The sequence below is a fragment of the Vidua macroura genome, chromosome 2, assembly GCF_024509145.1.
Source record: "Vidua macroura isolate BioBank_ID:100142 chromosome 2, ASM2450914v1, whole genome shotgun sequence".
Taxonomy (NCBI): Eukaryota; Metazoa; Chordata; class Aves; order Passeriformes; family Viduidae; genus Vidua; species Vidua macroura.
This window is the reverse complement of record NC_071572.1, coordinates 76363633-76390073: the sequence shown is the minus strand read 5'-3', so window position 1 is coordinate 76390073 and position 26441 is coordinate 76363633. Positions and strand designations below refer to the sequence as shown.

The window sequence follows — 26441 nt, the reverse complement described above, 5'->3', positions numbered from 1 at the left end:
ATGTTCATACTGGAAAGTGATGTGTGATGAAAGAGCAGGTTCTGTGGCCTTCTGATAATCCTGCTTCCATCCTATGGCAAATAATTTATGCGGTAATTTTGCCAATGCAGACCTCTGCTGCTGTACCTAGGGCTTATGTTGGTTCACGAGCATTTTGTCAGTGCAGAGTTTATTATCTGAAAGAAATCACACTGAGGGCAACTGTGTTAGGAGAGTAACTTTTCCCTGCTGGTGGCTACTGGAATGTTCTTTGTTAGACTGGTGCTATTTTTATAGATGGTGATTTGCAGAGATAGGTTTATTGGCACCAGTGCCAGAGGAGTTTTTAAGACTTGATATCAGTCATGCTTTCTTTTATAGTGCTGAAATGATCTATCTATTTAGTATTAGCAGGTCAAATGGCTACTTAGACACCATTGCAGCAGCCCTTTGCAAAAGTCCCTTTTCAAAGTCAGCTTCTTGCTGTAAACAAGAACTAATTTTTTACTTCATAGGAAATCTTGAGTTGGAAGGGAACTCTCTAGTTCCAACATCTCTGCTGGGGTCAGGAATTCCACTGGATCAGATTGCTCAGGGCTGTAAGCTGTCAGTAGTATTTAAGTTTGTCTCTTGGCATTCTTTGGTGTTTGAGCGTAACTTACACACATATAAAGCAAGAACTAAAGCAAGCAGCAAACAGGTTTCCAGAAGGGACTCAATGAAAGCTTTGTTATGTAAAACCAAGGACAGATTTCAGTTGCTTTGCTAATGCATAGTTGCCAGTTGGCATATCTCATGGCAGGCCTCAAATCCTTGGAATATTATTTATCACCCAAAGGTATTTCAGATGAGCAGTGGTACAGTTCAGTACAATCCAGCTAAATCCAAAGTGAAATATGCTGTGCAGGCAGAGGACTAGCTTTTGGAGATAGCTTTGTTACCCTTCTCCAGGGTTTGACTGGAATGAACCAGATGGTTTTTGCGTCTGGCAGAGGTGTGCTCTGTTTGGAAGAAGGGTAAAAGCTGAATCAGCCATTTTTGGCTTGAGCTGTAGAACAGTTGATAGATCAGTGATGCAGAGAAGTCACTAATGTGGATGGAATGAAAAGTAACTGGTAATATCAGGAATCACAGAATATCTTGGCTTGGAAGGGATTTTGAGAATCATCTAATTCCAGGGACATCTAATTCCAGGAATCATCTAATACAGGCAGGGATATCCTCCATTCATACAAATACAATTAGAAATTCTGAGAACCTGAATGTGCATGTAGCCCTTTTCAGTAGATTTCTTTCCAGTTGCTTCTTTTCCCAATAGGAAAAAAGCTGCTGGGGGAAAAAAATTTCATTTCCCAGCCTCTCAAGGCTCAAAGGTTCCATACCTTTAAAAGGCTCTACATACCCTGTGATTTTAGGGGTAGTTAACTGGGACTCATGTGCCGGCCTTGGGTGAAGGATATAGTCTGTATGTTCTTGAGCTTTGGCTACAGCCAGCCTTGTGCGTAGCTGTGTCTAAGGACAGGCAACTTCAAAAAGGAGGCAGTGATATTAATTATCAGTCAAGCTTTCTACATTTTTTTTAAACATAAAGGAAAAAGCAAATAGTGTGGTGGGCAGTTGGAGGTTTTTTTTGGTTTTTTTTGTTGTTTTTTTGTTTGTTTGTTTTTGTTTTCATTTTGTGGTTGGTTTTATTTTTGAGGTTTTTGTGGGGTTTTGGTTTGGTTTTTTCCTTTTTTTTTTGTTTGTTTGGTTTTTTTGGTTGTTTTTTGGGGTTTTTTTGGTGTTTTTTTTGTTTTTGTTTGTTTGTTTTTGGGTTTTTGGGGGGTTTTTTTTGTTTTGTTGTTTTTGTTTTTAATACCAATATCAGCAGCTGAATTAGACACAATATTTGTAGTAACTCCAGGATTTTGGTGGAATGGAGGAAAGTTCAGAAATGTGACTGTGGAAGTAAGTGTGTTTCTGGGGACAGTTGTTTTTATTCCCACTTTTTGCCTTCTCTCTGAGATTACCCTGATCTTGGTCTCAGGGGGTTGATAACAAGTGAGCTCTTGCTTTTCGTTATGAAGTACAAGGAATTTGGCTTAACAAGTCTCTCATTCACAGCTTTGTTAGTACTATTCTCAACTTCCTTTATATTTTCTAGTTGTATAGGTATTTCTGTTTCTTTATAGAACAATGTATATTTTGGACGCCTTGGTTCCCTGTGTTGTATTTAAAAGCTTTGGCATGCTTTTTCAACCAACTGTTTAGACTGAATTGGATATTTATCATCATTTCATGTTTTTTTTTCTTGTAGGCCTTGCAGGAGAAGTTGTGGAATGTGGCAGCTCCCCTGTACCTAAAACAGAATGCATTGGCATCTACTGCAGCAAAACAGGTGAGATGGAAGCAGCTGAGCCTGCACAGAGGCCAGTCCTTGGGTAGGAGTCTTTTGTTGGCCATGGAACAATTAAACACTTCTGACCTTCCACTGCTGTAGTCTGTCCAAGTAAATCTCAGTCCTCCAAATTGGGGTAATTTCTCTTCTCTTCACAAGATGAGTGGGGAGGGAGGGAAGTTCATGAATGCTGTAGAAGGGCAAATAGCACATTCATCTTCCAGAACAGTAAGAAAGAAGATCCAGAAAACTATGGGCTGCTTGTCCTTGCCTCTTTCCTTGGGAAGGTTATGCACCAAATACTTATAAAAGCTGTTCCTAAACAAGATTAACAAAGCTACTTGGAACAGCCAGAATGCTTTCTCAAGAACAAATTATGGCTGACTACCACCACAGCTGTCTATGGTGAGGGAACTGGAGCTGGAAGGCAAGGCTGCTGGTCTGGACAGACTGGAGAACTGGGATGACAGGAACCTCATCATGTTCAGTACATTGAATATGAGGCACTGCAGGAGGCCAACTGCAACTGGGATCACTTGGTTAGGGAAATGATCCAGCTGTGGGGAGAGGCCATCTAGAGGGCTGTGTCATGTGTGGGCCTCCCCAGTAGAAGGAAAAGGCTGACAAACTGGGGCGAATTCAGCAGAGGGTCAGGGCTCCCAGCACATTACCTGCAAGGAAAGGCTGAGGGAGCTGGAATGGTCCAGCCTGGAAAGAGCAGGCCTCAGGATGGATTTACTTCTGTCTAGCACTGTCATTACAGGATATAAATGAGACAGAGCCAGACTACTCTGGACAGGAGGCAGTTGGCAAATGATGAGAAATTTTGATCAGCTATAAAGGGAAAATTTCCTGTAAGGATGGTTAAGTATTGTTGCCCAGAGAGGTGGGGGGAATCTCTGTCGTTGGAAGTATTTGCAATTTGATGTGGCCCTGAATTACTGGATCTAATGAGACCTGCTCTGGGCAGGGAACCAGGCTAGATGAACTCTGCAGGTCCCATCCAATCTGAGTTATTCTGATTCTGTGATGTATAAATGATCAGGTCCTGGAAAAACTGAAGCTGAGCCCTAAGAAAAGGTAAAGAAGCAAGCAAGGTATTCAATAGTCTGGTAACAAATCTAGGTTAAAAGCAATTTCATGGTTCTGTTGGGAAACTCTGCTGATATTTTGAGTCTTCAGATAATTAAGATGTAATAGACCGGTACTGCTGTGCATCAAAGTCTTCTCTGCTGTTGATGAGTAGAAACAAAAGCCATCCAGCTTTTGAAATCTTCTCTGATTGAAATGTTTGTCTTGGGTGCTCTCTTGAGTAGCGTGTGAACCTCCTGGAAAGTGTTTTCTGTTGTGTTGGTGGATGTAGGTCACTTGCTGTCAATGCAAGGTAAGGGAGTATTCCCCGTTAAATAACTTGAAAGTTCTTTGGCATCTGCACAGTCATACTGAACTCAACTGTATTAATTTGAGCACACCCTCTTGCTTCATGTGCTCCTTGGCATGAGATAAAAATACCAGAATCTGCTGATCATGGTTGTACCAGGGCTTAACAGTCTGATGGTTATTTTGTCCCTGTGGTGTCTGTCTCGCAGATCTTGGAAGAAACTTACAAAATGGAGTTCATGTACAGCGGAGTGGAAAGTAGACAAGTGGTCATTATTCACCACATGAGACTGCAAGCAAAGGCCTTGCAGCTGATAGTGACTGCTCGCACCACCAGAGGGTAAGGATGACCTGACCTAAGGATCTTCTTAGGGTTAGCTCTAAGATTACTGTCCTTAAGCTTTGTTTAAAAAATCAGCAAGGATAAATTAGACACATAACAGGGTAGCGTGCCAATAACCATTTGCTAGAGTGATTCAGAACGAAAAACCTTCTATTGCCTTTGATTCAGCTGTATAGGGACACAATCCTGAATTAGATGACAAAACTATTGGGAAGATGGATTTTGTGGGCTGAGTTCTCTCCTTTATGAACATATAAATAGGTTAAAAACATTGCAGAGTGGATATTTGGGACCTGTTTAAATGAGAAAAAGTCATATATCAAAAGAATGTACCAAACATGTTTGCTTCATTAAGTATTCATAGCTGAATTTTTAGCATCAGGAAAGTATTGTCCTCCTGACTGATCTGCAACTGCTGTGTGTGACTCAGAAACTGCTCCTGTGCAGGCTTAGGTACATGAGAGGTTCTGAGTGCTTTGTTTTGGCTGCTGAAGTTAAAGAAGTGACACATGGTTCTAGAATGAGAACTCCAGCTGGTGGAATTAGAACAAATTAGTTACTGTCCTAGTTTACTTCTGTTTCAGGTTTGTTGCCATCAATTTACTGTGTTACCATGGAGGTTTATAATATATTTGCCTTTTAACCTCTTATTTTATAGGTGGAAAATTAGTATTTTCTAACAGTAGCTTTGGGAACTTAATTAGTACCTTATGCAGATGGGGTTTTTATGTAAGAGGGGGAGATAGATAAATTAGGAATATTTTTTTGGTTCAAAAACTAAAATCTTCCCATTTTTAAGAGGTTTAGTGGGATTCCAAACCATCTAAATGTGTATAGCCATAGAGCCATTTTTCTTTCTTTAAAAGTAAACCAAGGAATATTATTTTCATTACAGAGTGGAACCTCTTTTTGGGATGTGTGAAAAATTCCTCCAAGAAGTGGATTCCTTTCAGAGGTGACAAACTCTATTGCTTCTTCACTTTATATTCGAAAGTCTCACCACCATTGTCATCAGGGGATGTTCACTTTGTTTTTCATCTCTTCACATCTCCCTTCCCTGCTGTCCTACATTGGGAACTGTCATGTGATAATAATAAAGCAAGAAGAACCTTTGTAGTTAAAGTCCTTAACATCAGGATATTATGCTGGTACTTCAGAAACATGTGCTCTGAATTAATTTTTTATAGAATAGCTGACTTTTTTCTTGTATTTATAAGGATTTATCTACTCTGAGTAGATGCTGTTTTGATAAATACTTTTGGGTTTTTTTTGGTTTTTTGGGGTTTTTTTGTTTTGTTTTTTTTTTTTTGTTTGTTTTTTTTTTTGTTTTTTTTTTGTTTTTTTTTTTTTTTGTTTTTGTTTTTGTTTTTTTTTTTTTTTGTTATTTTGTCTCCTGGAGTTCTGAGAGTGTTTTGACCTTTCAAAGCTTAATAAAAAAGCTTTTACCCTTGATGTACTCAACATGTAGCAGTAAGTCAGACAAGAATTCTGCAGTATCTTTCCTGGACCTGTCTACTGCTTTTGCCACCTCTTAGTAGTCACCTTTACTTCCAGGGAGAATAGATGTATTAAGTGTCAATTTGATAATAGGATTGATTCTAGTGAAAGGTGTCCCTGCCTGTGGCAAGGGTGTGGAACCAGGTAATCTTTGAGGTCCCTTCCAAACAATTCTATGGTTTTGATTCTGTGAAATAATGATGAATTCTGCTGATCCTGAGACTCAATGCAAGGAAAAGATACACACAAAATGAAGAGTTCAATCCTCCCGCTCCAGCTGGGCATTAGGGTAGGACAGATTTGGTCCTGTTTTCTTATCAGTTAACCAGCCACAACTTCCAAGCTTACAATAAATGTGAATTTAGGCAGAACTAGAAATAAAATTCTGCTAAGCCAACTAAAGATACTTGTATATCTGGACTAGCTATACAATTCCCTGCTGAGTCATAAAATCATAGAATCACAGAATCATAGAATGGTTTAGGTTGGAAGGGACCTTAAAGACCATCTGTTCCAACTGCCCTGCCATGGGCAGAGAGACCTTCCACTAGACCAGAACTCCATCCAGCCTGGCCTTAAACACTTCAGGGATGGGGCTTCCACAGCTTCACAGTGAAGAATCTCCTTCTAAAATCAAATATAAATATTTCCTCTTGTAGTTTAAAACAATTCTCATTTGTCCTGTCATGATTTGCCTGTGTAAAGTCTTCTTTATAAGCCCCCTCTACATACTGAAAATTTGCAGTGAGTTCTCCCTGGAGCCTTCCCTTCTCCAGGCTAAACACTCCCAACTCTCTCAGCCTGTCTTCCTAACAGTGGTGCTCCAGCCCTCTGAGCATCTTCATGGCCTCCTCTGTTCTTCTTACACTGTGAACTCCAGAACTGGGCACAGTACTCCAGGTGGGATCTCATGAGGGCAAGAAGAGGGGAAGAATCCCCTCCTTTGACCTGCTGCCCACACCACATAGCCCTTGATAGTGTCAGTTTGAGCACAAGGCACAGTCCCAACACAAGTAGCCAAAGTCATCTCTTATGGATGAGACACATCAGAAGAGGAAGGCAGGTATCTAATTCTGTCATTATAACTAAATATAAGGATTAAGTAGCTTGACTAAAAATAACAGTACTGTGGGAAAAGTTGAAAAAAATATTTGATTTTTAATCTATTCTTGACACAGATGTTTCATCTCAGAGCTCCCACATATGCAAGGCAGTTTTGTAGATAAATTGCTGGACTTAATGCCCAGACTTGTGACATCCAAGCCTTCAGAAGTGGTCAAGATTCTTCAGACAACGTTGCGGCAAAGTACCTTCCTCCACCTTCCTCTTCCAGAGCAGGTTGGTTTAACAGAAAATTAAAAAGCAATATCCTTGTGGACTGTCTTGGCATCTGACTGCTTTCTAATATACCATGAAGCTTTTAGAATTCAGGGTCTTGTCAGACACAACTCTTATTTCTTTCTTGTTTGTCTTCTTATCTAGCATCCTCTGGACTACTGTTAAAAACATTAAAACTTAGTAATTCCTGGCAATATAAAAGAAAAAAAAAGTTTATGTAGGTCTCTGTTAAGAACAGTAGTAGCTATGATTTTTTTTTCTTTCCTCTTTCCCCCACCTTCTGATTTTTGCCAATCACTTTGCCCCTAACAGCTCCATAGAGCCACTGCAAATATCATTGAGCCTACTGGTGAATCTGATAATCCCCTGAGGTTTACATCAGGATTGGTTGTGGCTCTTGATGTTGATGCAACTCTGGAACACGTGCAGGATCCCCAAGGAGCTGTTAAAGTTCAGGTAAGAAGTAATTTGACATAAATGCAAACAAGATTATGTCTTGGGGTGAGTTTCTTTAAGGATGTCAATACTTTTAGATTGCAAATAATGATACCCTTTATTAGTAACAATGCTGGATTTCTGTGTTTTGACCAGTCATTCAGAAACTGGTTTGTCTGTAATGTGCTGGGAGTTGACTTGGGTGCAGTTCTGAGAGTTTGCTTTGAGCACTTGGATGTCATTCTGTGCTTCCATGTGTACTGTGCATGTTATGGACATGAACACCAATAAATGCTGGTGAGCTTCCAGCTGGTCTAGTAGGAGGAGAAGAAGCAAAAGAAGTTGTTCTGAGTGGCACAAAAATATGCAGGCTCTTGGCTCTCTGTATTTCCACGTCTTCTTCCTGCTGCTGAATCACTAGTTTTTGATGCAGATGAGGAGGTAGGAGTGGTATAATCCAAGTAAAATATGCAGCATCACTGCTTAACAAAGAAACAAAAACCTCAGTTACAATGCAGAGGAAGAAGCTGATGTCAGTATCGCCTTTTTTCCACCTGTGCTGTGGGTTTGAACAGCAGCATGTGGCTGTTATATCCAGGGCAGCTGAATTCCTGGCTCCAAGCTAAAGCCCACTTGTCTTGCCTTCCTAACTCAGACGGTAAACTGCCAAATAATGCACTGTTCCACTCTGCAGATCCCCTGTGCAGTTGTCATTCCTTTGTTGTTTTTTTTTCCTTTTCCTTTTTCTTGTTCCCCTCTAGGTGTTGTATCCAGATGGACAAGCACAGCTAATCCATCCTAAACCAGCTGACTTCCGAAATCCTGGCCCTGGGAGGCACAGGCTGATAACTCAGGTTTACCTCTCTCACACAGCCTGGACAGGTAATGCTAATGATGCAAGTTAACATGGCTGTGTGGCTGCACTTCCATTAGACACAAGTTACATACCCACAGTCTGGGGGGCTCTGAGCATCCTGGACTCTGCAGCTGTGGTTGGTGCTGCCCTTGGTGTCGATCAGGCCTTTGAGCAGTTACAGCAGTTACTCCCTACAGCAGTTACAGCTCCCAGGCACTGCTGGGAGTCCTTACTGCTGCTCTGTAAGGAAATAGAGGGGCTGCTGTTTTGGGAGAGCCCTGGGAGCCTTCACATGAGTGTTCAAGGTGAGGTCACCCACTCATGTGCAGAGCAAAGGAGCCAGGTCTGCATCCTCAGGTAAAGGCAAGGGATCATGGTAAACTGACTCCTTGTAAGTTATTGGTTTGGGTCTCACAGGTATCTGAGCATGGCAGGGAACAGTACAGCAGTACAATTTCATTGCTGATTCAACTTTCACCCTTTTAATGCCCTAAAAACCCCACCTTTAGTTATGATGATGTTGTGACTCCAGCAGTAGTCTTCTGTCTCAGCTGCTGTTCACACTTCCCTATGGAAGCACTTCAGTAATTGGCTTGTGGACTTCAAACAACAAAAGCAAAGTGTATTTCATTCACAGCTCCCTTTGTCCTGTTTTCTTTTAATCTCTTCACCTTTATTCAAATGTGGGGGTTTCCTCTGAGAGGTTTTTTTTCTGTGCAATTTTTCATTGGATTTGTTGATCTTTTTTTTTAACCAACAGAATGTTGTTTATTGCATGTTCCTTTACATACCCTTTTTTAATATAGTACCCCCATGGTGTACTCACTCATCCTGCTGTCTTAGTTTTGTTTTGGAGAAGAAAACATGGTACTGTTTCTAGGACTGGAAGTATCTGGGTTTAAGGGTTGATCCTATTACCTCACCAGGGAGATGAAATCCTTATTTCTACTTCTGCAGTGTTCACTGGAAGGACATTTTAAGCATGGCCCTGAGGGATTCTGTACTGGTGTCTCCTCTAGGCATTATTTTAATAATTAATTTTGATATTGGCACTTAGGCATATAAAACAGGGGGAAGACACTGAGCTGGGAGGGGCTCAGGAAACAGGGTCAGAATTGCCTTGAAATTCAAGACAATAAAACTCGTTAAAGGCCGGTTGAAAGAGTGTGCTTAGGAAGGAGAATGCCCAAGTGCAAAGCACTGATTAACTGCCAGGTGCAGAGCAGAAGTGAAAGAAGTGACTGCAGGCTGTAAATAAGAGTTGGTGGAGTGACAAAAAGGTGAGCTCAGGGAGGTGTTGGCTGAAGGTAGAGTACCTGTGCAAAAGAGTTATTTCTTGTGTTCTGTCTGGCGCTGATGATGTCTCAGCTGGAGACCCTTGCATTTCTAGATGTGGAATCTTTAAATCCTGTGGGTTTCAGCAGGTTTCATTTAGGTTTCATTAATGTGGTCCTGTTATGGGTTATCCCTGGTATACAGTTAAGTCCTGCACACCACCTGGTGCTCACTCCCCAGTGGGACAGGTAGAGGATCAGAAAGGCAATGTGAGAAAACTCATGGGTATTACACTGTGCAGCAATAGCTACAACATCCCTGTGTTATTGACACTATTTTGGTCAAAAATCCCAAACAAGGCATCATGCAAGCTACTATGAAGGAAAATTAATTTTATCCCAGCCCAAACCACTACTGTCCATAAAGAAAACCTAAACAAATCTGGTTTTCAGTCTAGAAAGGAGAATTTTGTTGTGTATGTAGGTCCAGCAGTAAGTCCAGGGTAATACTGTGTATACTGAAATCCCTGTTACGACCACTGTGAGAAGAGTAAATTGAAATTATCCTATGGACAGTATTAGGAACCTTGCTCTGCCCAGCTGCATAGTTGGTGAAAGAGAGGAAGACGCTGTCTGGCATGTGAAAACTTCCAACAAAAGAGAATCTTCAAGTAATCTCCTGTGCCACAAGTATTGCCAGATGTCATCTGGACAGATCCTGACATAACTACAGTGAGCAGGGCCTGCTAGTTCTGTGGGGGTTTTAATGATTGTTATTCTTTCATTGCAGTAACTTTCCAACAGTTATTTTTGAAAGTTGCAAGTTAGTGGTAAGATTTAAGTGATGACAAAGAGAGGGGGATAAACCTAGAACAGTCCTTAGTTCTGCTGTGCTGAATGTAATGCCAAAAGCTTGTTTTCAGACACTAGACTGGATTCTGGTCAGTCCAAAACAGCTCTGTACATACTCACCATACATGAAATTAAAATTCATTTGATGTTGATTGTTCACTGTACAATGACAATCATGTTTGGATTGTTCTAATTTTTTTCTCTGCAGAGCCATGTCAGATTGAAGTGCGTTTGCTGCTGGCTTACAACTCCAACAGGAGCAAAGCATCTACCAGAATTCCTAAATCTACCTGGAGTGAGAGCTTGGAGGCTCTCCCACCCTCTGAAAATGGCATAGAGGGGACCATCCCCTTCAGCAAACCTGTCAAGGTGTATATAATGCCCAAACCTGCCAGGCGGTGAAGGCTGGCGCTGAAAAAACCTATTTATGGGGTTTGTTGTGTCCAAGATGCTGTGTCCAAGACAGCAAACCAAGCCAAAATAGCCTTTACATGCATAAAGGGAGTCAAAATAAAGCTGCTGAAGAACAGTTGGTCTCTTAAGCAGCAGGCAAATACAGGAGTTGCTCAGCTAGTTAGGAGTGGTTTCAAGAAAATGCAGGTTTTTCTATATTGACTCAATAGAAACAGAACAGTTCTCAATCAGCATTCCAGCAGTAATTTCACTGGGCTATACCTTCAGTTTTTACCTATAAAAAGTATTTCTCCAAGACCTCTAGGTTTCCTGTTATGTATTTACTATGTAAATGCTTGGGCACATAATTCAATGCTATTTTTACAGTACTCTGAAGTGAAACTGAGGAATTCAGCATTTTGTGTGGGATTGTTGGTTTGTTTCTGGGGTTTTCTGGATTTGGTTGTTTTGGTTTTGATGTTTTGGATTTTTTTTTTTTTTTAATGTCTAAAACTTGCATTTGTGCACTGGTACCTAATTTCTTAACAGAAAAAAATAATATTCTAAAAAGTACTGTTGTTCTTGTGTGGGAACAGCACCTAGGAAGAAAATTGCCAATTCCTGTTCTACATCCTCTACAGCTGTACTGAAGCTGGTCCAGCTCTGGGGCGGGCACAGGTTGTTCATGGTGCAGAGGCAGGAGGAACCTCTTTGTGCAGGTGGCAGAACTTCAGTCAGCAGGATGTGGAGTTTAACTGAACTACAGCAACAAAGTAGTTTGTCTCCTGTTGCACCTTTGTACAGCTTGAGGAGCAATGTAAGTACCAGTTGGAAAAGTCCTAATCACAACCCATTAAGTTTTACAGAATCTGTTTCTGTGTGATGATCCTAGCCTGATCCAGTCTTAATGGGATGTGAAAATTATGATTTTCAATTCAGCAGCACTTTTGGCAATCAATGTCTTCCTTTCCATTTGAAGTAGCCAAACACCCTCTGTTCAGCAGCAGTTGGGCAGCTTGTCAGTGTTTCCCTCTGGAAGTGAGCTGGGAGTGCAGAGAGACAAGAATTTACTTAAAACATGATCCATCTGGCATTCCTGTCAGGAAGTGTGTCTGTGCATTGCTTCTGTGTGCCAGGCTTAGTGGACTGAGAAACCTCCTATGATTTTTAGCAATCCTTTGGTAGGATTTTTTAGGAGGACCTAATGTGTGAAACATTCTAGTGCATCAGCCAAATGTTGCCTGTGTTCATAAATCAGTTGCGGGTTTTTTCTTTTAAAAAAGAGGTGTATTTTTAGCAAGTAAACAAAACAGTGAAGAAATACTTTGCAGTTGTATTTAGTGTAAATAACCCCTTATATGCTTTCCTACAATAAAATTGCAAACCTCATGCTATTGTTTTTTTTTTTATAATAAAAGTGAACATGGATGCCTGCATGGTCCTTGGCTAATAAGATCACTGCATGTTCTTTGTGATTTAAGTTTTTTAGCACTGGTGAGTTGTAGCCCAAAGGCTCATAACCATAAAACTTTGCTGCTGCTTGAATCCTTGAATTAAATTTACTTTCTTACTGCTTCTGCTCTTACAAACTGTTCTTTGGTGTTTCACCTTTAGGGCATTGCTTTGAAAATTGCCTGCCCATCTGACAGCTGAGTTGTTATTGTCTGAATTTGGCATCCTCAGTTCAGTTCCCAGCAGACAGGATTGATGTATCTCTCATTAGAAGGCTGTATCTGGGCAGATATTTGACAAGCTGAGTGAGCTCATTACAGACTTTTTCCTTTTTCTTCCCCTCATTTTTGCACTTCACCAGTATTTTGTGCAGTTTGTCATCTCAGTAGTGTTTCTAATTTATATGGTGTCCATAGGCTCCAGACCACAATGGATGTCATGGTAGGCACAGCAGATACTTCAAATATCAAAATTTTGGCATCTTCCTCTCTTTTGCTAAGTACTGGATCAAATTTCTACTATGTTGTTTCCCTCATGCTGTCCTTGACCCCCTTCCATATAACATACCAGGCTAAGAGTGAGTGCCTTCTGTATTGCTGCTGAGAATCAGATACTGCAGGGCTGTGGAAAAGTTCTTCCATCTGTAATTTCAAGATGCCTAAAACAAGCTGAAAATGTAAGCCTGCTATGAACATTTCCAATCTGCTAATGAGAGCATTCTACAGTTGAGTTGGCTTCTCTTCTGTAGATTTTTCTCTGATTCCTGGTTTGGATCATGGAAGAAATCACAGCTTTCCTCCTTCAGTTTCACCTGTGTAAGCAGATGACTAATTCATCATCCAATATAAACCTTCCCTCTTTCAGGTTAAAGCCTTCCCACCTTGTCCTATCACTTCATGCCCTTTTCAAAAGTCCCCCTCCAGCTCTCTTGTAGCTTCTTCAGGTACTGGAAGGAGCTCTCAGGTTTCCCCAGAGCTGTCTCTTCTCCAGGTTGAACAACCCCAACTCTCTCAGTCTCTTTCCACAGCAGAGGTGCTCCAGCCCTTTCAGCATTTTCATGTTCTCCTCTGGACTTACTCCACATGTTGACATCCTTTTGTTGGGGGCTGCAGAGCTGGATGCAGCACTGCAGGTGGGGTCTCACCAGGGTGGAGCAGAGGGAGAGAATCCCCTCCCTTGGCCTGCTGCCCACGTGCAGCCCAGAAAGGCAGATGAGTCCTTTGAGCTGCCAGGGCATGTTGTTGAGTCATGTTGAGCTGCTCACCCACCAACAGCCCCAAGGTGGTGTCCCTCAGAGCTGCTCTCAAGCCATTCTCCACCCAGCCTGTATATGTGTGTCCATTTCACACCATGGTCCAACATATGGGGAACTGGAAAAGAAATTTGTATAAAAAGCGAGGGTTGTTATAATTGTTGAAATCCAGATGTTGACTTTTTGTTCCCATTCCCAGGTTTGAGACATTAAAGTGTTTCTGCTCTCAAAAATACCTGAGTTCATGCTCTTTGTGTTGTCTGAGAGGCATTCATGCCATTCAGCTGTTGTCCTTTAATTCTGGATAATTGTTGGGCTTCTGCACTGCAATAGCCTATAAGATGATTGATCTCTGAAAAGAAAAACAAAGGGCTCTAGTCACGCACAAAGATAATTTGCATCTTTCATCTCTGTTGAAGGGGGAACAGAGGACTTCAGATGACAGTCACCAAAGCATGAAGAGTTTCTGTTCTCTCAGATGCTTCCAAGTGTAGGAACAGTGTGCCAGTACAGCTGCAGCCACAGGGAGATTGAGCAATCTACAAAGGAATGACAAACAATTTGCTAAGAACCAACAATGTTCAAACATCCCTCACCTCTGCATTGTACTTGCGAGTTAGACAGAAGCAAGAGGGAAAAGAACCTGGCAGAGCAAGGAGAATGTTGACCTCACGTGAAAGAGGGGTAGCTTAGTGGTTTGAAAATGTGTTGTCCTATTTACCATTAACTTTCTGGATTTCATTTAAATAAGGCATCTGTGTATGTGGGAAACCCAGCTTTGAATGCTTTCAGTGGGAAATTCATATCCAGATTGCTGAAGTCCAGTGAAATTCATTACGCAAATGTGGAAGTAAATAATTCAATTACTGAGTCGAGAGCTTATAAAACAATGCATAAGTGATAGTGAGCAAAGTTGAAGCTTATGAGGCATTAACTCAGACCTGGTGTAGCTTTCACCTATCTTATTAAAAAGGACAAAAAAAATTAAATAGGCAGGGACACTCCCTACAAAATGTACAAAGCAAGTTCCTGGGAAGATGAATTAACAGGATATGTATTTAAATCAGACTGCATGACATCACTGAATCATTTAGGTTGGAAAAAGCCTCTAAGACCATGGAGTCCAACCATAAACTCAGCACTACCACACCCACACTAAGCCATGGCCCCAGGTGCCACATCCACATGCCTTGTGAACACTGCCAGGGATGATGACTCCACCACTTCCCTGGGTAGCCTGTTCCAAAGCTTGGCAACACTTTTGGGAAAGAGATTTTTTCCTAACACCCAATTTAAACCTCCTCTGGTGTAACTTAAGGATGTTTCTTCTTGTCCTGTTACTTGTTACTGACATCCCACTGGCATCAATCTCCTTTCAGGCAGTTGCAGAGAGTGATAAGGTCCCTCCCTGAGCCTCCTTTTCTCCAGGCTGAACACTCCCAGCTCCCTCAGGCTGCTCCTCATCAGACTTGCATCTCTGCCATGCTGTACTGGTCATCATCTTGGGTTCAAGCCCACAGAGATAGATTTCCTCTGGAATCCTGCCTTGCTTGTCTAAGTTATAGTCACTTTTTAAATCTTATTTCACTGGCATCTTCCATTTTATTCTTAGTAACAGGCACTGGGAATGCAGAAAAGGCTGTCTTTTTACTTTACAGTTTGCTAATGCAGTATCAGTGGACTTCAAAATATAAAGTTTTAAGGCTTGTGGATGCCAGGCTTTGCACAAATGCTACCCAATGTCCCTTAAAAATGCTGGTCGTGTTGCATTTGGTGTCTGTGAGCCTTTTATGGCCTGTTTCTCTGGGCTGCCAGCTCACACATGCTGCTTCACAAAGATAAAGGCTGGGGACTGACCCACTCGGCGGCAGAGCAGCTGGGGTGGAATCTTCCTGGCTCCCAGCCCAGCCACAGCTCGGCTTCAATTTCAGCGTCAGGGTGGGAGTTCACTGCCTACTGGGAGATCGTTTTCCTGGTGGGAGGCAGAGTAGTGGTGTATGTGAGAAATCCTGCACTATAAAAGTGCATTCCCATGATTTGGGCTATGAGCCCATAATTTTAATAAATTATTTATGGCTCTAGCTGAAAGCAGCAATTTAACAAAGATACCAGTTTGAGCTCTGCTGGAATTTTTTGATGAATCAATCCCAGCTGCTTCCACCATCTAGCAAAGTAATTTCAGGCACCAAGAAGGAAATTGGGCTTTCAGTGACTGGAGCAGCCCAAGTGGAACAGATGCTATTGCGGAAACTGACAGTGCTGACTCAGGAAGCTGTGATGAGAGCAGCAAGAGAAGACATGGATGGAAAAACTTGCAGCAGATAAATTCCTTGTTGACACCAAAATTTTGTACTGGTGGTGGTGAAACTTCACAGTTTACCTTTAAAAAAAATAAATCCATTTATTTGCACACTGCAGCTCCCTATTTTGGAAGTGGAATCTTCTGCATCCTACCAGTTGCCAAATGAAGGGAAGAATTAAGAGGCTGCAGCACAAAGCTGGGTAGGGTACAGCTCAGTCACCTGGCAATGCAAAACAGGCTCTGCTCCCCGCATGCCCTTTGGGAGGACAGATCGTGTGGCAGCAGCAGTGTGAGGAGCCCACAGTATTTGTCTCAAATACAGGACCTGAACTAGGCAGCTTTGATGAATGTGGCATCACCATTAATGTGCCAGATTAACATAAAAATATGTTGCAAAAAAAAAAGTAAAAAACAGACCTGGAGGAGAAAGATAAGGTGTTTGCTCAGCTTCTCCTAACGTGTAATGCACGTGGTTCCATTTTTTTAAGTACTGCAGTGTCCTCTCAGCCAAAGCATTACAAAGCCTTTTCCCATTTGAGGCTGCCTGAAGGCCCAGAAGCTCATAAAATAACACAAATACATGACCACGATCAAGAGAGTCAAACTACCTTCACTATCAGATAACATTTAGTGCAAAAAGTCTCCACACTCTGTAGGCTGGTAGGAACTCCTTCTGCTGGCATTCCCTTGGGGTGACCACAGTATTCTGGGTCACTAGTTCACCTTCTCCTTCACACCAGAGAAGTTGTGCAGAAAAATGTCACAGCAGCTACAATGAGCATTATACCAGCTGCTGTGTCAGACAACACAGATGCAGCTGGAAAGGCAGTTCCTGCTGGGTTATGTAAGATTTTGCCTTAAATGTAGCTACACTAACAGAAAACATTGCTGTCATTAGGAGACTTCAAGACAAAACTTTCAAGTACTCACTTTCCCTTTGCTTTTACATCACTTTGTATTTTATCAGATAAAAGATTTTAAATTATTCCTAGAGCAAATAGCAGAAAAAGAACATAGTATTTTGTGCATCTTGGGAAAGTTATTGTGCTCTCCCATTAATCTAAGCCTCTCTACTACTGCTTGGATAGCTCCAAGTGCCTCAGGGCTTTTACAGCTTCATCTTGGTATTTTCATTAATACACACAGAATTAATATGCACAGAACAAAAAATGGTGGGCCTGGTGGGAAAAAAAATCTACAGTAGGTAACTTGTAACTGGCAATATTCATAAAAGCCCACCAAGAACAGCAACCAAAAGAACTGTTTAAATCTTTAGTGTAATAATGTTTGTTGGCATAACATTTAAATCATCAGATAATGATGACCAGTAACAAGTCTCACATGCATCTCCAGCTTGCCAGCAGTGCCTTGCTAGCAGCAATTCAGACTGATTTCCTAAAGATCAATGTTTTATGCTGCAAACTCTGGTTTTGTAACACACCTTTCTGATCATTTTAAGCGTGTAGGGACTTCTGAATAGATATGTATTAGACAACTCAATCCTCACAACTGAAAATTAATAAGAAAATTCTTTAAGGCCCAGGTTTTATGCTTATACATTTTTCCCCCTTTTCAGGCTCAATGAAAAATTTAAAAGTGCTCTATTATGTGATGTTCATAAATTGGCAAATACCCTGACTGAGGTCACCTGCAGGAGGTAAAGTTGTACGATCTGGGTTTGCTTTTTAATTTATTTTATTTTTAACTTATTTATCCAGTGGTGGTAAAGTGCTTCTTTACTACCACTTCATATGTGCCATTTGGTTGTGCTCATTAGCTATTTTATGGCTGCGTTCCAGTAGCCAGTAATGCAATTTGGGCCACTAATGTAATAAAAGTATTCAAAACATAATTTCCTAATTTAGTCAACAGGTGAAAAGTTAAGTAACAAGACTATGGATGGCCTTCAGAGGAAAATTAGGTCAATCTCAACAATACATGGAAATGATTCTGTAATTAAACGATTTAATTACATTAACAGCCCCGCCTTTTGTGAACCCTCCACTTGTCTAAATCCTGAACTAATAAACTGTCTTTGCATTTTAGATTGTGAGTGCACAAATGCCTTGGCACGTAAGTTCACACTCCGCTGAGTGCAATTTGATTCAGCAGAGGTGTGTCCGTGATTTGGCTGCGGGCCGGGAAGGTGGAGTGAGCTGTGCTTCAGCAGGTGGAATGGAAGACCCCGCCCACTTTGACACCCTGAGCAGCCAGGGCATTGTACTCCGCCACAGCCTTCTCCGTTTGCAGCACCAGCACGTCAATCCCGTTCTTCTTCAGATAGTCCACAGTGGATGCTGGAACCTCGAAAGAGAAAAGGAAATCACAGACTCAAGAATCAGATTCTTTTCCCCTTAAACTTTAAGACTTGTAGAAAACCAGACACTGATGCCATTTGTTAAACGTGACTTAAGTAACTGCCAGTAGCCAAAATGACAATGCTCAGATAGTTCTAAGATTGATTTAATTTTTTTTCTCTTCAATAAAGCTTCTTTTATACACACACCTCCCCTATCTCCTTAGCACACTTTAAAATGTAGTCCTCTCTTATATATATAATAAGATACATATATAAAATAAATAAGATATATATATATATATATATATATATATATATAAAATAAATAGAATTGGAACTAAAGGAATTTAATCTAAAGAAGGTGTTATTCATCCCAACAAAAAGGAAAAGACTTGCTTCTCACCAGGTAAAGCCCAGCACTTCTGGTCTGAGCTTTCTGTAGCTAGTTTATCTGCTGAAATAACACCCTGGCAACAATTGTGTCAAGAATACCTAATTACCAAAGTATTTTCAGCAGGCTAAAGAGCCAGTTATAACCTACTGCAAGAGGAGAGGACTAATGACATTCTGAAAAAGTCTTGTTTCATTTGCTCCTGTAGCAGAACATAAACCTCTTTACTGCTTGACATGGACACTAATACAGAGGAGTTCAAATGATGTTTCTTTCAGGACTTGAGGGACCCCTGACAGGAGCTCATTCACACTGATCCTCAATTTTTTCCCTCTCAGTGAAGTATCATCGATTTAATTTTTTCCTCCTAATCAGAGGGAGAAGGAAAACAAACAGTTCTCTTTATGCTTGTCACAGAACAAAAACCTACCTGCAAAGCCTCACTCATGCCACGACCAATCACCACAGTTTTAGCACCCTTCTTGACGACTTCTTCAAGGTCAGCTGGCTGCACTCCTGGAGAATGCTAAGTGTCAGGGAAGGAAAATAATAGTCTGTGTATTGACAGCATCAGCCAGGAAAGCTGTGTCTGTGTGTCCTGAACACAGAGCAGCAGGGTAAATTAGCAGGACTAGAATGTAACACAACCCTCTTCTGTACATACATACAGTAGATAACATTAGAAACTGAAAAAGGTATTTAATATGCAAATGAAGGATGATAATTAACTGATTGATGGCAAGATTATACTTCCTTATTAAACAGCCAAAACCAAAACGATGCATTACAAATTTCTAAAACATTTATGACTAACTTCTGGCATTTTATAAATATTAACAGCATGAAATCAATAAATTGCAACAATACTGCTGTTTGATTTCAAGATAACAAAATCTACTTGAAAGAAAGATGGTTGCAAGCCAAAGTTTATTCTCTTTAAATACAAAGAACTCCTCAGATAATTAAAATTATTAAATAATTTTCTTGTTTACTTTGCAAATCTCACCAAAGAGGACCAAAATTTATTGGGTAGCTTAATTTCAGTCAACAGCTTGGATTTCTGCACTATTCTTTATTTTGAGAAAAGAATATTTGAATTGAAATGCCTCAGAGAAAGAAGGAATTTACGCAGCACATTAACAGATGTTTTAAAAAGTACACCCACTTACTGCTATTATGCTTTAAACATATAAATGCATAAACACACCTATAATGTTAATATAAAACATTATTATGTTACCCTAATTCTCCTCCTGGATTCAGTTTCCATGTATCTCCATGTGGTCAAGAGTAAGATACTGGACATCTTGTGGCTATAATTTGGTCCCTCTTTGGTGTGTATTTTTATTTTTAAAACATAAATATTATTTGTCCCCCCTCCCCCCCCCCCCCCTTTTTTTTTTTAAGTAGAATTCTGAAGTTCTGAAGTTTCCAAGAGGTCTGAGTTTCTCACTTGAAGTAGATAATGCCATGGGGGACTCATGGAGAATGGAGCAAGTAAGACTTTCCAAGCTGAAATAAACACATGAATTCCTAAAGTTGCAGGTGAAAAAAGCCTTCCATGGTAGAGTGCCACTTCCAATGAGTGAATTAAACTTATTCCACAAGAAAGTTTTTAGGATGGCTGATGTCTGAAATTTCAGTAACAGAGATGATTCACCTTTATGGTTCTCCAAGTTCACAGAATCATAGAACACCTCAAGTTGGAAGGGACCTATGAGAATCATTCACAGGACTATCTTAAGATAAACCACAATTTAAGATTATCATCCAGATGCTTCTGGAACTCTGACAAGCTTGCTCTGTGACCACTTCCCTGGAGAGCCTGTTCCAGAGCCTGAGCACCCTCTGGGTGGAAAGCCTTTTGCTAGCACCCCATCTGAATGTTCCCTTGCAGCTTGACTGCATTTCCATGGGTCCTACTGCTGGTCACCGGAGAGATCAGCATCTTCCCTGCACTGCCCCGCTTCTGGAAAGTGTAGACTGTGATGAGGTCACCCCTCAGCCTCGTCTTTTCCAAGGTGAACAGCCAAATCACCTCAGCTGCTCCTCATAAGCCTTGCCCTCAAGGTCTTTCAGCATCTGCATCACCCTCCTTGGAACACAGTCTAACAGTCTGATGTCCTCCTTATGTTGAGGTCCCCAAAACTGCACACACAGCTTGAAGTGGGGCTGCTCCAGTGCAGAGCAGAGTGGGACAAGCACCTCCCTCGGCTGCGCTGTGCCTGACACACTCCAGGACATGTCTGGCCCTTTGGGCTGCCAGGACCAAAGGCTGTGTTCCCCTTAGTCCATTGACATTCCATATCCACACCTGGAATGCAGAACTCACTTGAATAGGCAGAGCTTTCTCAGACCTAATCACTCTAAGTACTTGTTTATGACAGAATTTTTTCCTTTGGGGTTTTTTTAAGTAGACTCAGAACTTAGACAAGAAGAATTGGTATGTTTTACTGCAATTAGAATAATTAGAATTCTGGGGAAGGTTTGCTGTCACGTGAGAAGCACTCCTGAGACATTAAAGCCATGGAACAAAAGGATTTTCTTTGGTTACACAGGACACTTTGATGCTAGTTAAGAAACTAGTGTTACTAAAGGAAACATGTAAAATGACGAAATAACTGTATCGTTGATTTGACAGCAGATTTTCTTGCCTGTACTGTTCTCCGGCCTTATTTCAGAAATACCTACGTCTTTTCTTCTGCCATTAGCAGATGGCACTGAAATGCAACCAGCCAGGGAGAGGGTGCCATTCATCCCCAAGGGTTAAGGCCACAATAACTGTTAGTGCTCAGTTACAGAACCTTGCAGGGCCAGTTATACAATTTTCCTGATGAAAGAATGCTTTACTAGAAAGCATGTGACAGCAGAGGAGGAAAGGAAGCAATTTATTTCCAACTAGAGTGTAGGACATGACCAGCACTGCTTGTTTTCCACACTTCAGTTCCAGCTACCTCCAGGAAAAACATGCTTAAGGAAAGAAGGCAAACTGTAGTCCATCTTTAAAAAAATGGGCAGAAAATGCAGCTGTTGAATCCTACTGTTTCCAGTGCTGACAAAATTAAATATTTGACAGTTCTTCTCAACACTGGAGATGCAGTCTAGAAAAAGCTTAGTTCTGTTCTTAATATTTGTTGTTTGCTATTTTTTAAAAAGAAAATCACCTCACTCCTCAGCTGCAAGGATAGAACTGACCTAAAGCAGGAGCTTTACAAGCGACTTACATAAGGCCTTACTTTAGATACCTATTTTTACCTCCTGAAAAAATAAAAAGGATGCCAGAAAACCTACCTCTCCAGAGAACCCAACTATTCTTTTTCTCCTCCAATTTTAATTTGACATTGACTTGTTTTTCAAGTCCTCTAAAGACTTATGGATTTAAATGTTTTACTTGTGACAAGAAGATATTCCTTGTTAGAAACTTTCAAAAGAAAGCACAGCCTCCTAAATGTTACTAAGTGCCTATAATTGGAAACCAAAGTTTTCCAGTGGTTGGAATAAATATAAAAATGTGATTGGGCTGGGAATTAATTGGGAACTTTTCAGCTATCATTACCTGTTCTGCTTCTCCAGCCATGTGCATATAAAGCACAAAAATGATATTGTCAAACAAGCAGACAGCACCTCTCACCACAAAACCCAGCCCTTTGAACAGCCAGTGAAAACATATTTTTTAATAACCAGGCCATAAATGAAATACATTAGTATATGGCTACCAGGAGAAGTCACTGGGTGATTAGCCAGACCGTGAGCTTTTCACAGAGAAAATAGTGCATGAGACAGTGTATCTGCATATTTTTCCTCTGAAATATGTACAAGGGACCCCAAGGAAAAGGATAAAAACTAAACCACATGTAATGTTGTCTTCCAAACATGCAAGGTCAGTTACTGTCTATTTTTTTTTTTCTTTTCATAATTTCCTATCTCACTCAAGATAACTTTTGTTTAGACAGTCTGAGGAGAGGTTGTTACTGGCATCTTATGACAATTGCACTCTTAAGCAGATGAGGAATGTTGTTTGAGAGCTCTAAGGTGTGTGAGAGTTGTCTGGTGAGGGTGGCTATCAGAACTCAAGGCAACAGTTGCTATGTCCTGTTGCATGTAGGATGTAGTGGGACTGTAGCCCTCTGACACCTCCACAAAGTCGCCTCCAAAACATACACTCAGTTCTTCCCAGGAAAATCTAATGGCTAGATGAAAGAAAAAGGCAGCTCATTAAATTTCTGGCTGGAACTTTAACACTGTTCTCTGGACCATTCTCAGAATCCTGTTTTAAATGCAGGGGAGTAAACAGCAAACTTACATTAGTCCCGGTTTCTCGCCAATCCCACGTCCGGCTTCCTCCCGGCCATACTTTGCAGTCCTTATATGTTGTAGAGCAGCCTTTCACCTTCATCTGACCCCAAGAAAGGGAAGCAATTTCAGGGGAAGACATCACAAAGTTGAACTGAAGTCTGGAAAAAGGATATTTAATACTTAACATCAGGCCAACATATGCAGCCCGTTAATAAAAATGGAAAATTCTGTCCTCACCCCAAGGAGCTAGGAAGGAAATGCTGTTACAGACTTTATCCACGTGGTTTTGTGACAACAGACTTTAACTGAGGATCAGCAAATCTGTTGAATTACCAGTCCTCTTGGGGATTTTGTGCAGGATTTTGGGCAAATCATTTTACGTGCTAAATCTATTCAAGTATTGGATATTCAACTTTTAAAACTATCAAGGGGGATCAGGTGCCAGAATATCCTCTCTCATCTGGGTTTTAATCTTCTCCCTAAAATGAACAATGAGGATGATAATAATTTCCTAAAATATCAGAAATCTGCACTATTTCATTGGCCACTTTCTTCTTTTACCATTAAAGTGGTAAATTAAGTTAAAAGGAAATGCCAAACAAACCCAACAGTAAAGCCATGAACCAAACAGTGTCACTGTCACGTTGCTACAGAAAACAAGACTTTCAGGGAGGTAAAGGGATTGAGCCTTTCCCCAGACACTGCTGACAGAGATCAAGTCTCCCAGGATTACACATCCAAATAAGAACTTGTCTAATTGTTTGACCTCCATCGTCATTGTTTCAACTTAAATCCATTATTTCTAATCCTTTCTGTTGGGGAAAAGTAGAACAGCTTAATCTTTGTCTTTTTCACCTTTTTTTCTGTTTTCTTGAGGATTTCACTCAGTATTTTTCTTTTCTTTTACTTGGATTAAATAAACATCCCTTCAGTCATGTTTTCTAAGTCTCTGCTTATTTTCTCCCTTTTTCCTTTAGCAGCCAACCACTGGTACATATTTTCCTTTGATGTCTATTGCCTAGAACTTGACAGAGCTTATCAGTGCCTCTGTAGCCCCACTGCTTTTTGGTGAGTGCCACAGTGATGTTGGGATCTGCTTCCACAATCAGTGCTGGGCACCAGCAGGACAGGGACTCTGCCTCACAAGGCCTCGTGTCAGCTCCCTGCAGAAGCTTTCCCCTCCTCACAATCCCTCAGGTACTGCAGTCTGATTGCTGCGGTGATTCTGGCAGTGAATGGAAAGAGAGGAATCACAGGGTGATGATACCCTGGAAATCCTTTGGACCAGCATGGCAGTCCACTGACACATCTCCAGGGCAGAGCCACCTTTCTGCCCTTCCAATTCACATGGTCTGAAATCCACTTTTTGAAGAAAACCTGATGTTTCTCCAGTAAAAAGAGGTCCACCTCTGCCTAATCCAGAACATCTCTGTGGCAGATCCTTCCAGATACAGAGATTCTCATCCTTTATTTTTTGTTTACATTCACCAGGAATTGAATAGTTTAAATTAATTATATGAACCCTGGCAGCACAGATTAAAGGCACTGCCCTTGCAAAAGATAAATCTTTGGATGACCATGCTTTCAGCCCTCCTGGAATCCTCCCTTCCTGTCTTGCACGTGCTACAAAAGATGCAGCACTGCCAGACAGGACGTGCTCTCCTTGGATTGATTGCCAGAAGCAGATCTCAGTATCCCACCTAAAACATTGCATGAAGGAAAAAATACATTACTTTGGATTCCGCACAGGACTGAGTTTGCCAGAGTTGCTTCTCACACAGGACAGTGGGGAAATTCTGTTCCTTCTCACTCCTGTGTGATGTAAGTGGCACATGTGTCCTCTCAAGCAGCTAGAGGGGACTAAAACTTGCTTGGATTAATATAGTCTAGATTCTCTCATCACACCTCCACAATGCAATGGATTCAAACGAAGACTTGTAAGATTATTTTTCCAAAGGTCTGCCTGAAGGAATATTCTAGCTGAAGAAATAACCAGCAGTAGTCCCAACAGAATGAAATTAAAGAGTAAAGGCTGAATAAAGCACCCAGAACCCGGCCTCTGAAGAATGAAAATAATTTTTGCCAGTGCTACTTTTCAGATGAAATGGTAGAATTAGACTGGAGGTTAGACAGAGGTGAATGAACAGTAAGAAGATCAGGAATATCACCTTCCCCAATCCAAACAGTATCACAAGGCTGGAACTGTGCAATCAAACAGGCACAAACTGCAAATGGGAGAGCAAGGATTCCATGCTATCTTTTCCAAACAGCATAAAAATAAGTAAATAGCAGAAATGAAGCAACAAAACTTACAAGGCACAAATAAAAATTTATCCTCTAAAACTATTTCCCATAATACTGCCAGGGATTATCAGTAAGGTCAGGCCACTTGAATAAATAAGAGTATCTTAGAGTAAGAATGAACTCATTGATAGAAACTTTGGGCATCCTTTAATGTAGAGTGTGGTCCAAACACGGAGGAGCAGGAAAATAGTTCTCAAACAAATTATTTTTTTAATTATTGACTGTGAGAAATGTAAAGTATCAAAATACACATTAACACTTAAGATCAAAAGAGACCTTGAATTAAATGACTTGCAAGTACAACCTAAAATTGCAATTTCTGCAAACTGCAGCAGTCCAAACACAAAGAGATGAGGAGCAGAAATGGCTCAGGATTCTACAAGCAAAGTCATGACAGTTTAAAAACATCAGAAATATAGGAAGTAGAACTTAAAAGGAGGCAAAATGCACGTTTATGCCAGGAGACTATACTGAAAGAGAGAAATGAAGCGTTGGATAAGGATGGCAGAAGACAAAAGTAGCCGAGAAGGAAGCGGAAGAAAGCTGAGATTGAATTGCAGTTGGGCAAGTTGGTGGACTTTAAGATTGCCAGCGCACCTCTCTTCTGTGCAGGTAACCAGCAACAAATGGAATAAAAGAGGTGAACGAGAGCAGCGCACCAAATAGTTTTATTGAGACGCTGCAGAAGGAAAACATGCTTTTTAAAATCCAAGGGGCAATCTGAGACTGAAGAGGATACAAGGGGAAGAGTAAATCGGTGTACGTAATGTTCTTGGCAGAACAAATTCCTGTAAGGTGTCAGAAGACCACGTGGTTCTCCAGCGCTGCCTGGGAGCAGGGTCAAGAGGCGGGCGACTTCCCATGCCAGGGGATGCAGCAGCCAGAGGAAGGTCAGCATTAAAACCTGACAGCAGCAAGGCAAATAGAAAGGACGGGAGAAGCTTAGATCAACTGTGTAGGAGGGGGAAGGTGTCAAGTTCACGAAGGAGGAAAACACACTTTGGGAATTCGGCAATTCCTTTTCGCTGGGGAGCCTTGTGACGGCAGTTAACCGGGGAGGTCACGGGAGTCTGCTAGTAAAAGAAGAGGGGGAACAGCACTCTGTGAATACAGCGGAGAGAAGCAAGGAGACAAGGACCGAGAACGCCGAGAAGCACCGCGGGAGGGGTGGAGGGAAGGAGCAGTTCAGGACCCCCGAAACACGGCCTGGCGTGACGGGGCACAGGGACCGGGACAGCCACCGGCGCCGGCCGCGCGCCCGCCCGCTCCCCTCACGCCGAGGGCCCGTCACGCGCACGCACTCACCGCCCCGCGCGCGCGACCCCACTGCCCCGCCAGGCTCCGCCTCCGCCCGGCCCCGCGGGGACGGGGCGGGGCCTAACGCTGCCACGCTCTCATTGGGCAGCGCTCCCTGCCGGCTC

The 26441-nt window shown here is 41.5% G+C and overlaps 2 protein-coding genes across 5 annotated transcripts in view; one reads left to right on the top strand and one right to left on the bottom strand.

Moving 5' to 3' along the window:
- Positions 1–12160, top strand: part of INTS4 (integrator complex subunit 4) — a 32995-nt gene extending 20835 nt beyond the window's left edge. The window contains exons 17-23 of the mRNA XM_053971074.1: positions 2276–2356; positions 3946–4076; positions 4975–5034; positions 6755–6914; positions 7227–7370; positions 8111–8231; positions 10540–12160. Of these exons, the coding sequence (XP_053827049.1) occupies positions 2276–2356; positions 3946–4076; positions 4975–5034; positions 6755–6914; positions 7227–7370; positions 8111–8231; positions 10540–10733 (891 nt within the window). The 3' untranslated portion in view covers positions 10734–12160. The remainder of the gene's footprint in view (positions 1–2275; positions 2357–3945; positions 4077–4974; positions 5035–6754; positions 6915–7226; positions 7371–8110; positions 8232–10539) is intronic.
- A 5515-nt stretch (positions 12161–17675) lies between these two features.
- Positions 17676–26411, bottom strand: AAMDC (adipogenesis associated Mth938 domain containing). Of its 4 annotated transcripts, none has more exons than XM_053971076.1 (4): positions 26326–26411; positions 22724–22874; positions 18851–18946; positions 17676–18034 (listed from the first exon to the last, which is right to left on the bottom strand). In XM_053971076.1, exons 2-4 carry the CDS (start codon positions 22853–22855, stop codon positions 17894–17896), a joined length of 369 nt encoding a protein of 122 aa, XP_053827051.1. In that variant the 5' UTR covers positions 22856–22874; positions 26326–26411; the 3' UTR covers positions 17676–17893. The 4 variants fall into 4 exon arrangements, with proteins under 4 accessions (XP_053827051.1, XP_053827050.1, XP_053827053.1 ...); XM_053971075.1 differs by lacking the exon at positions 26326–26411 and adding an exon at positions 24450–26301; XM_053971078.1 differs by lacking the exon at positions 26326–26411 and adding an exon at positions 22954–23179.
- Between the last annotated feature and the right edge of the window lie 30 nt (positions 26412–26441).

Excerpts from the sequence above, each read along its gene's own strand:
- AAMDC (XM_053971075.1), bottom strand. The coding sequence starts at position 24,550 with ATGTGCCACTTACATCACACAGGAGTGAGAAGGAACAGAATTTCCCCA. Across the intron at positions 22,875-24,449 it reads AGTCCTGTGCGGAATCCAAA|ACTTCAGTTCAACTTTGTGA; the intron begins GTAATGTATTTT and ends TCCTTTTTCCAG. Across the intron at positions 18,947-22,723 it reads GGCGAGAAACCGGGACTAAT|CATTCTCCAGGAGTGCAGCC; the intron begins GTAAGTTTGCTG and ends CCTGACACTTAG.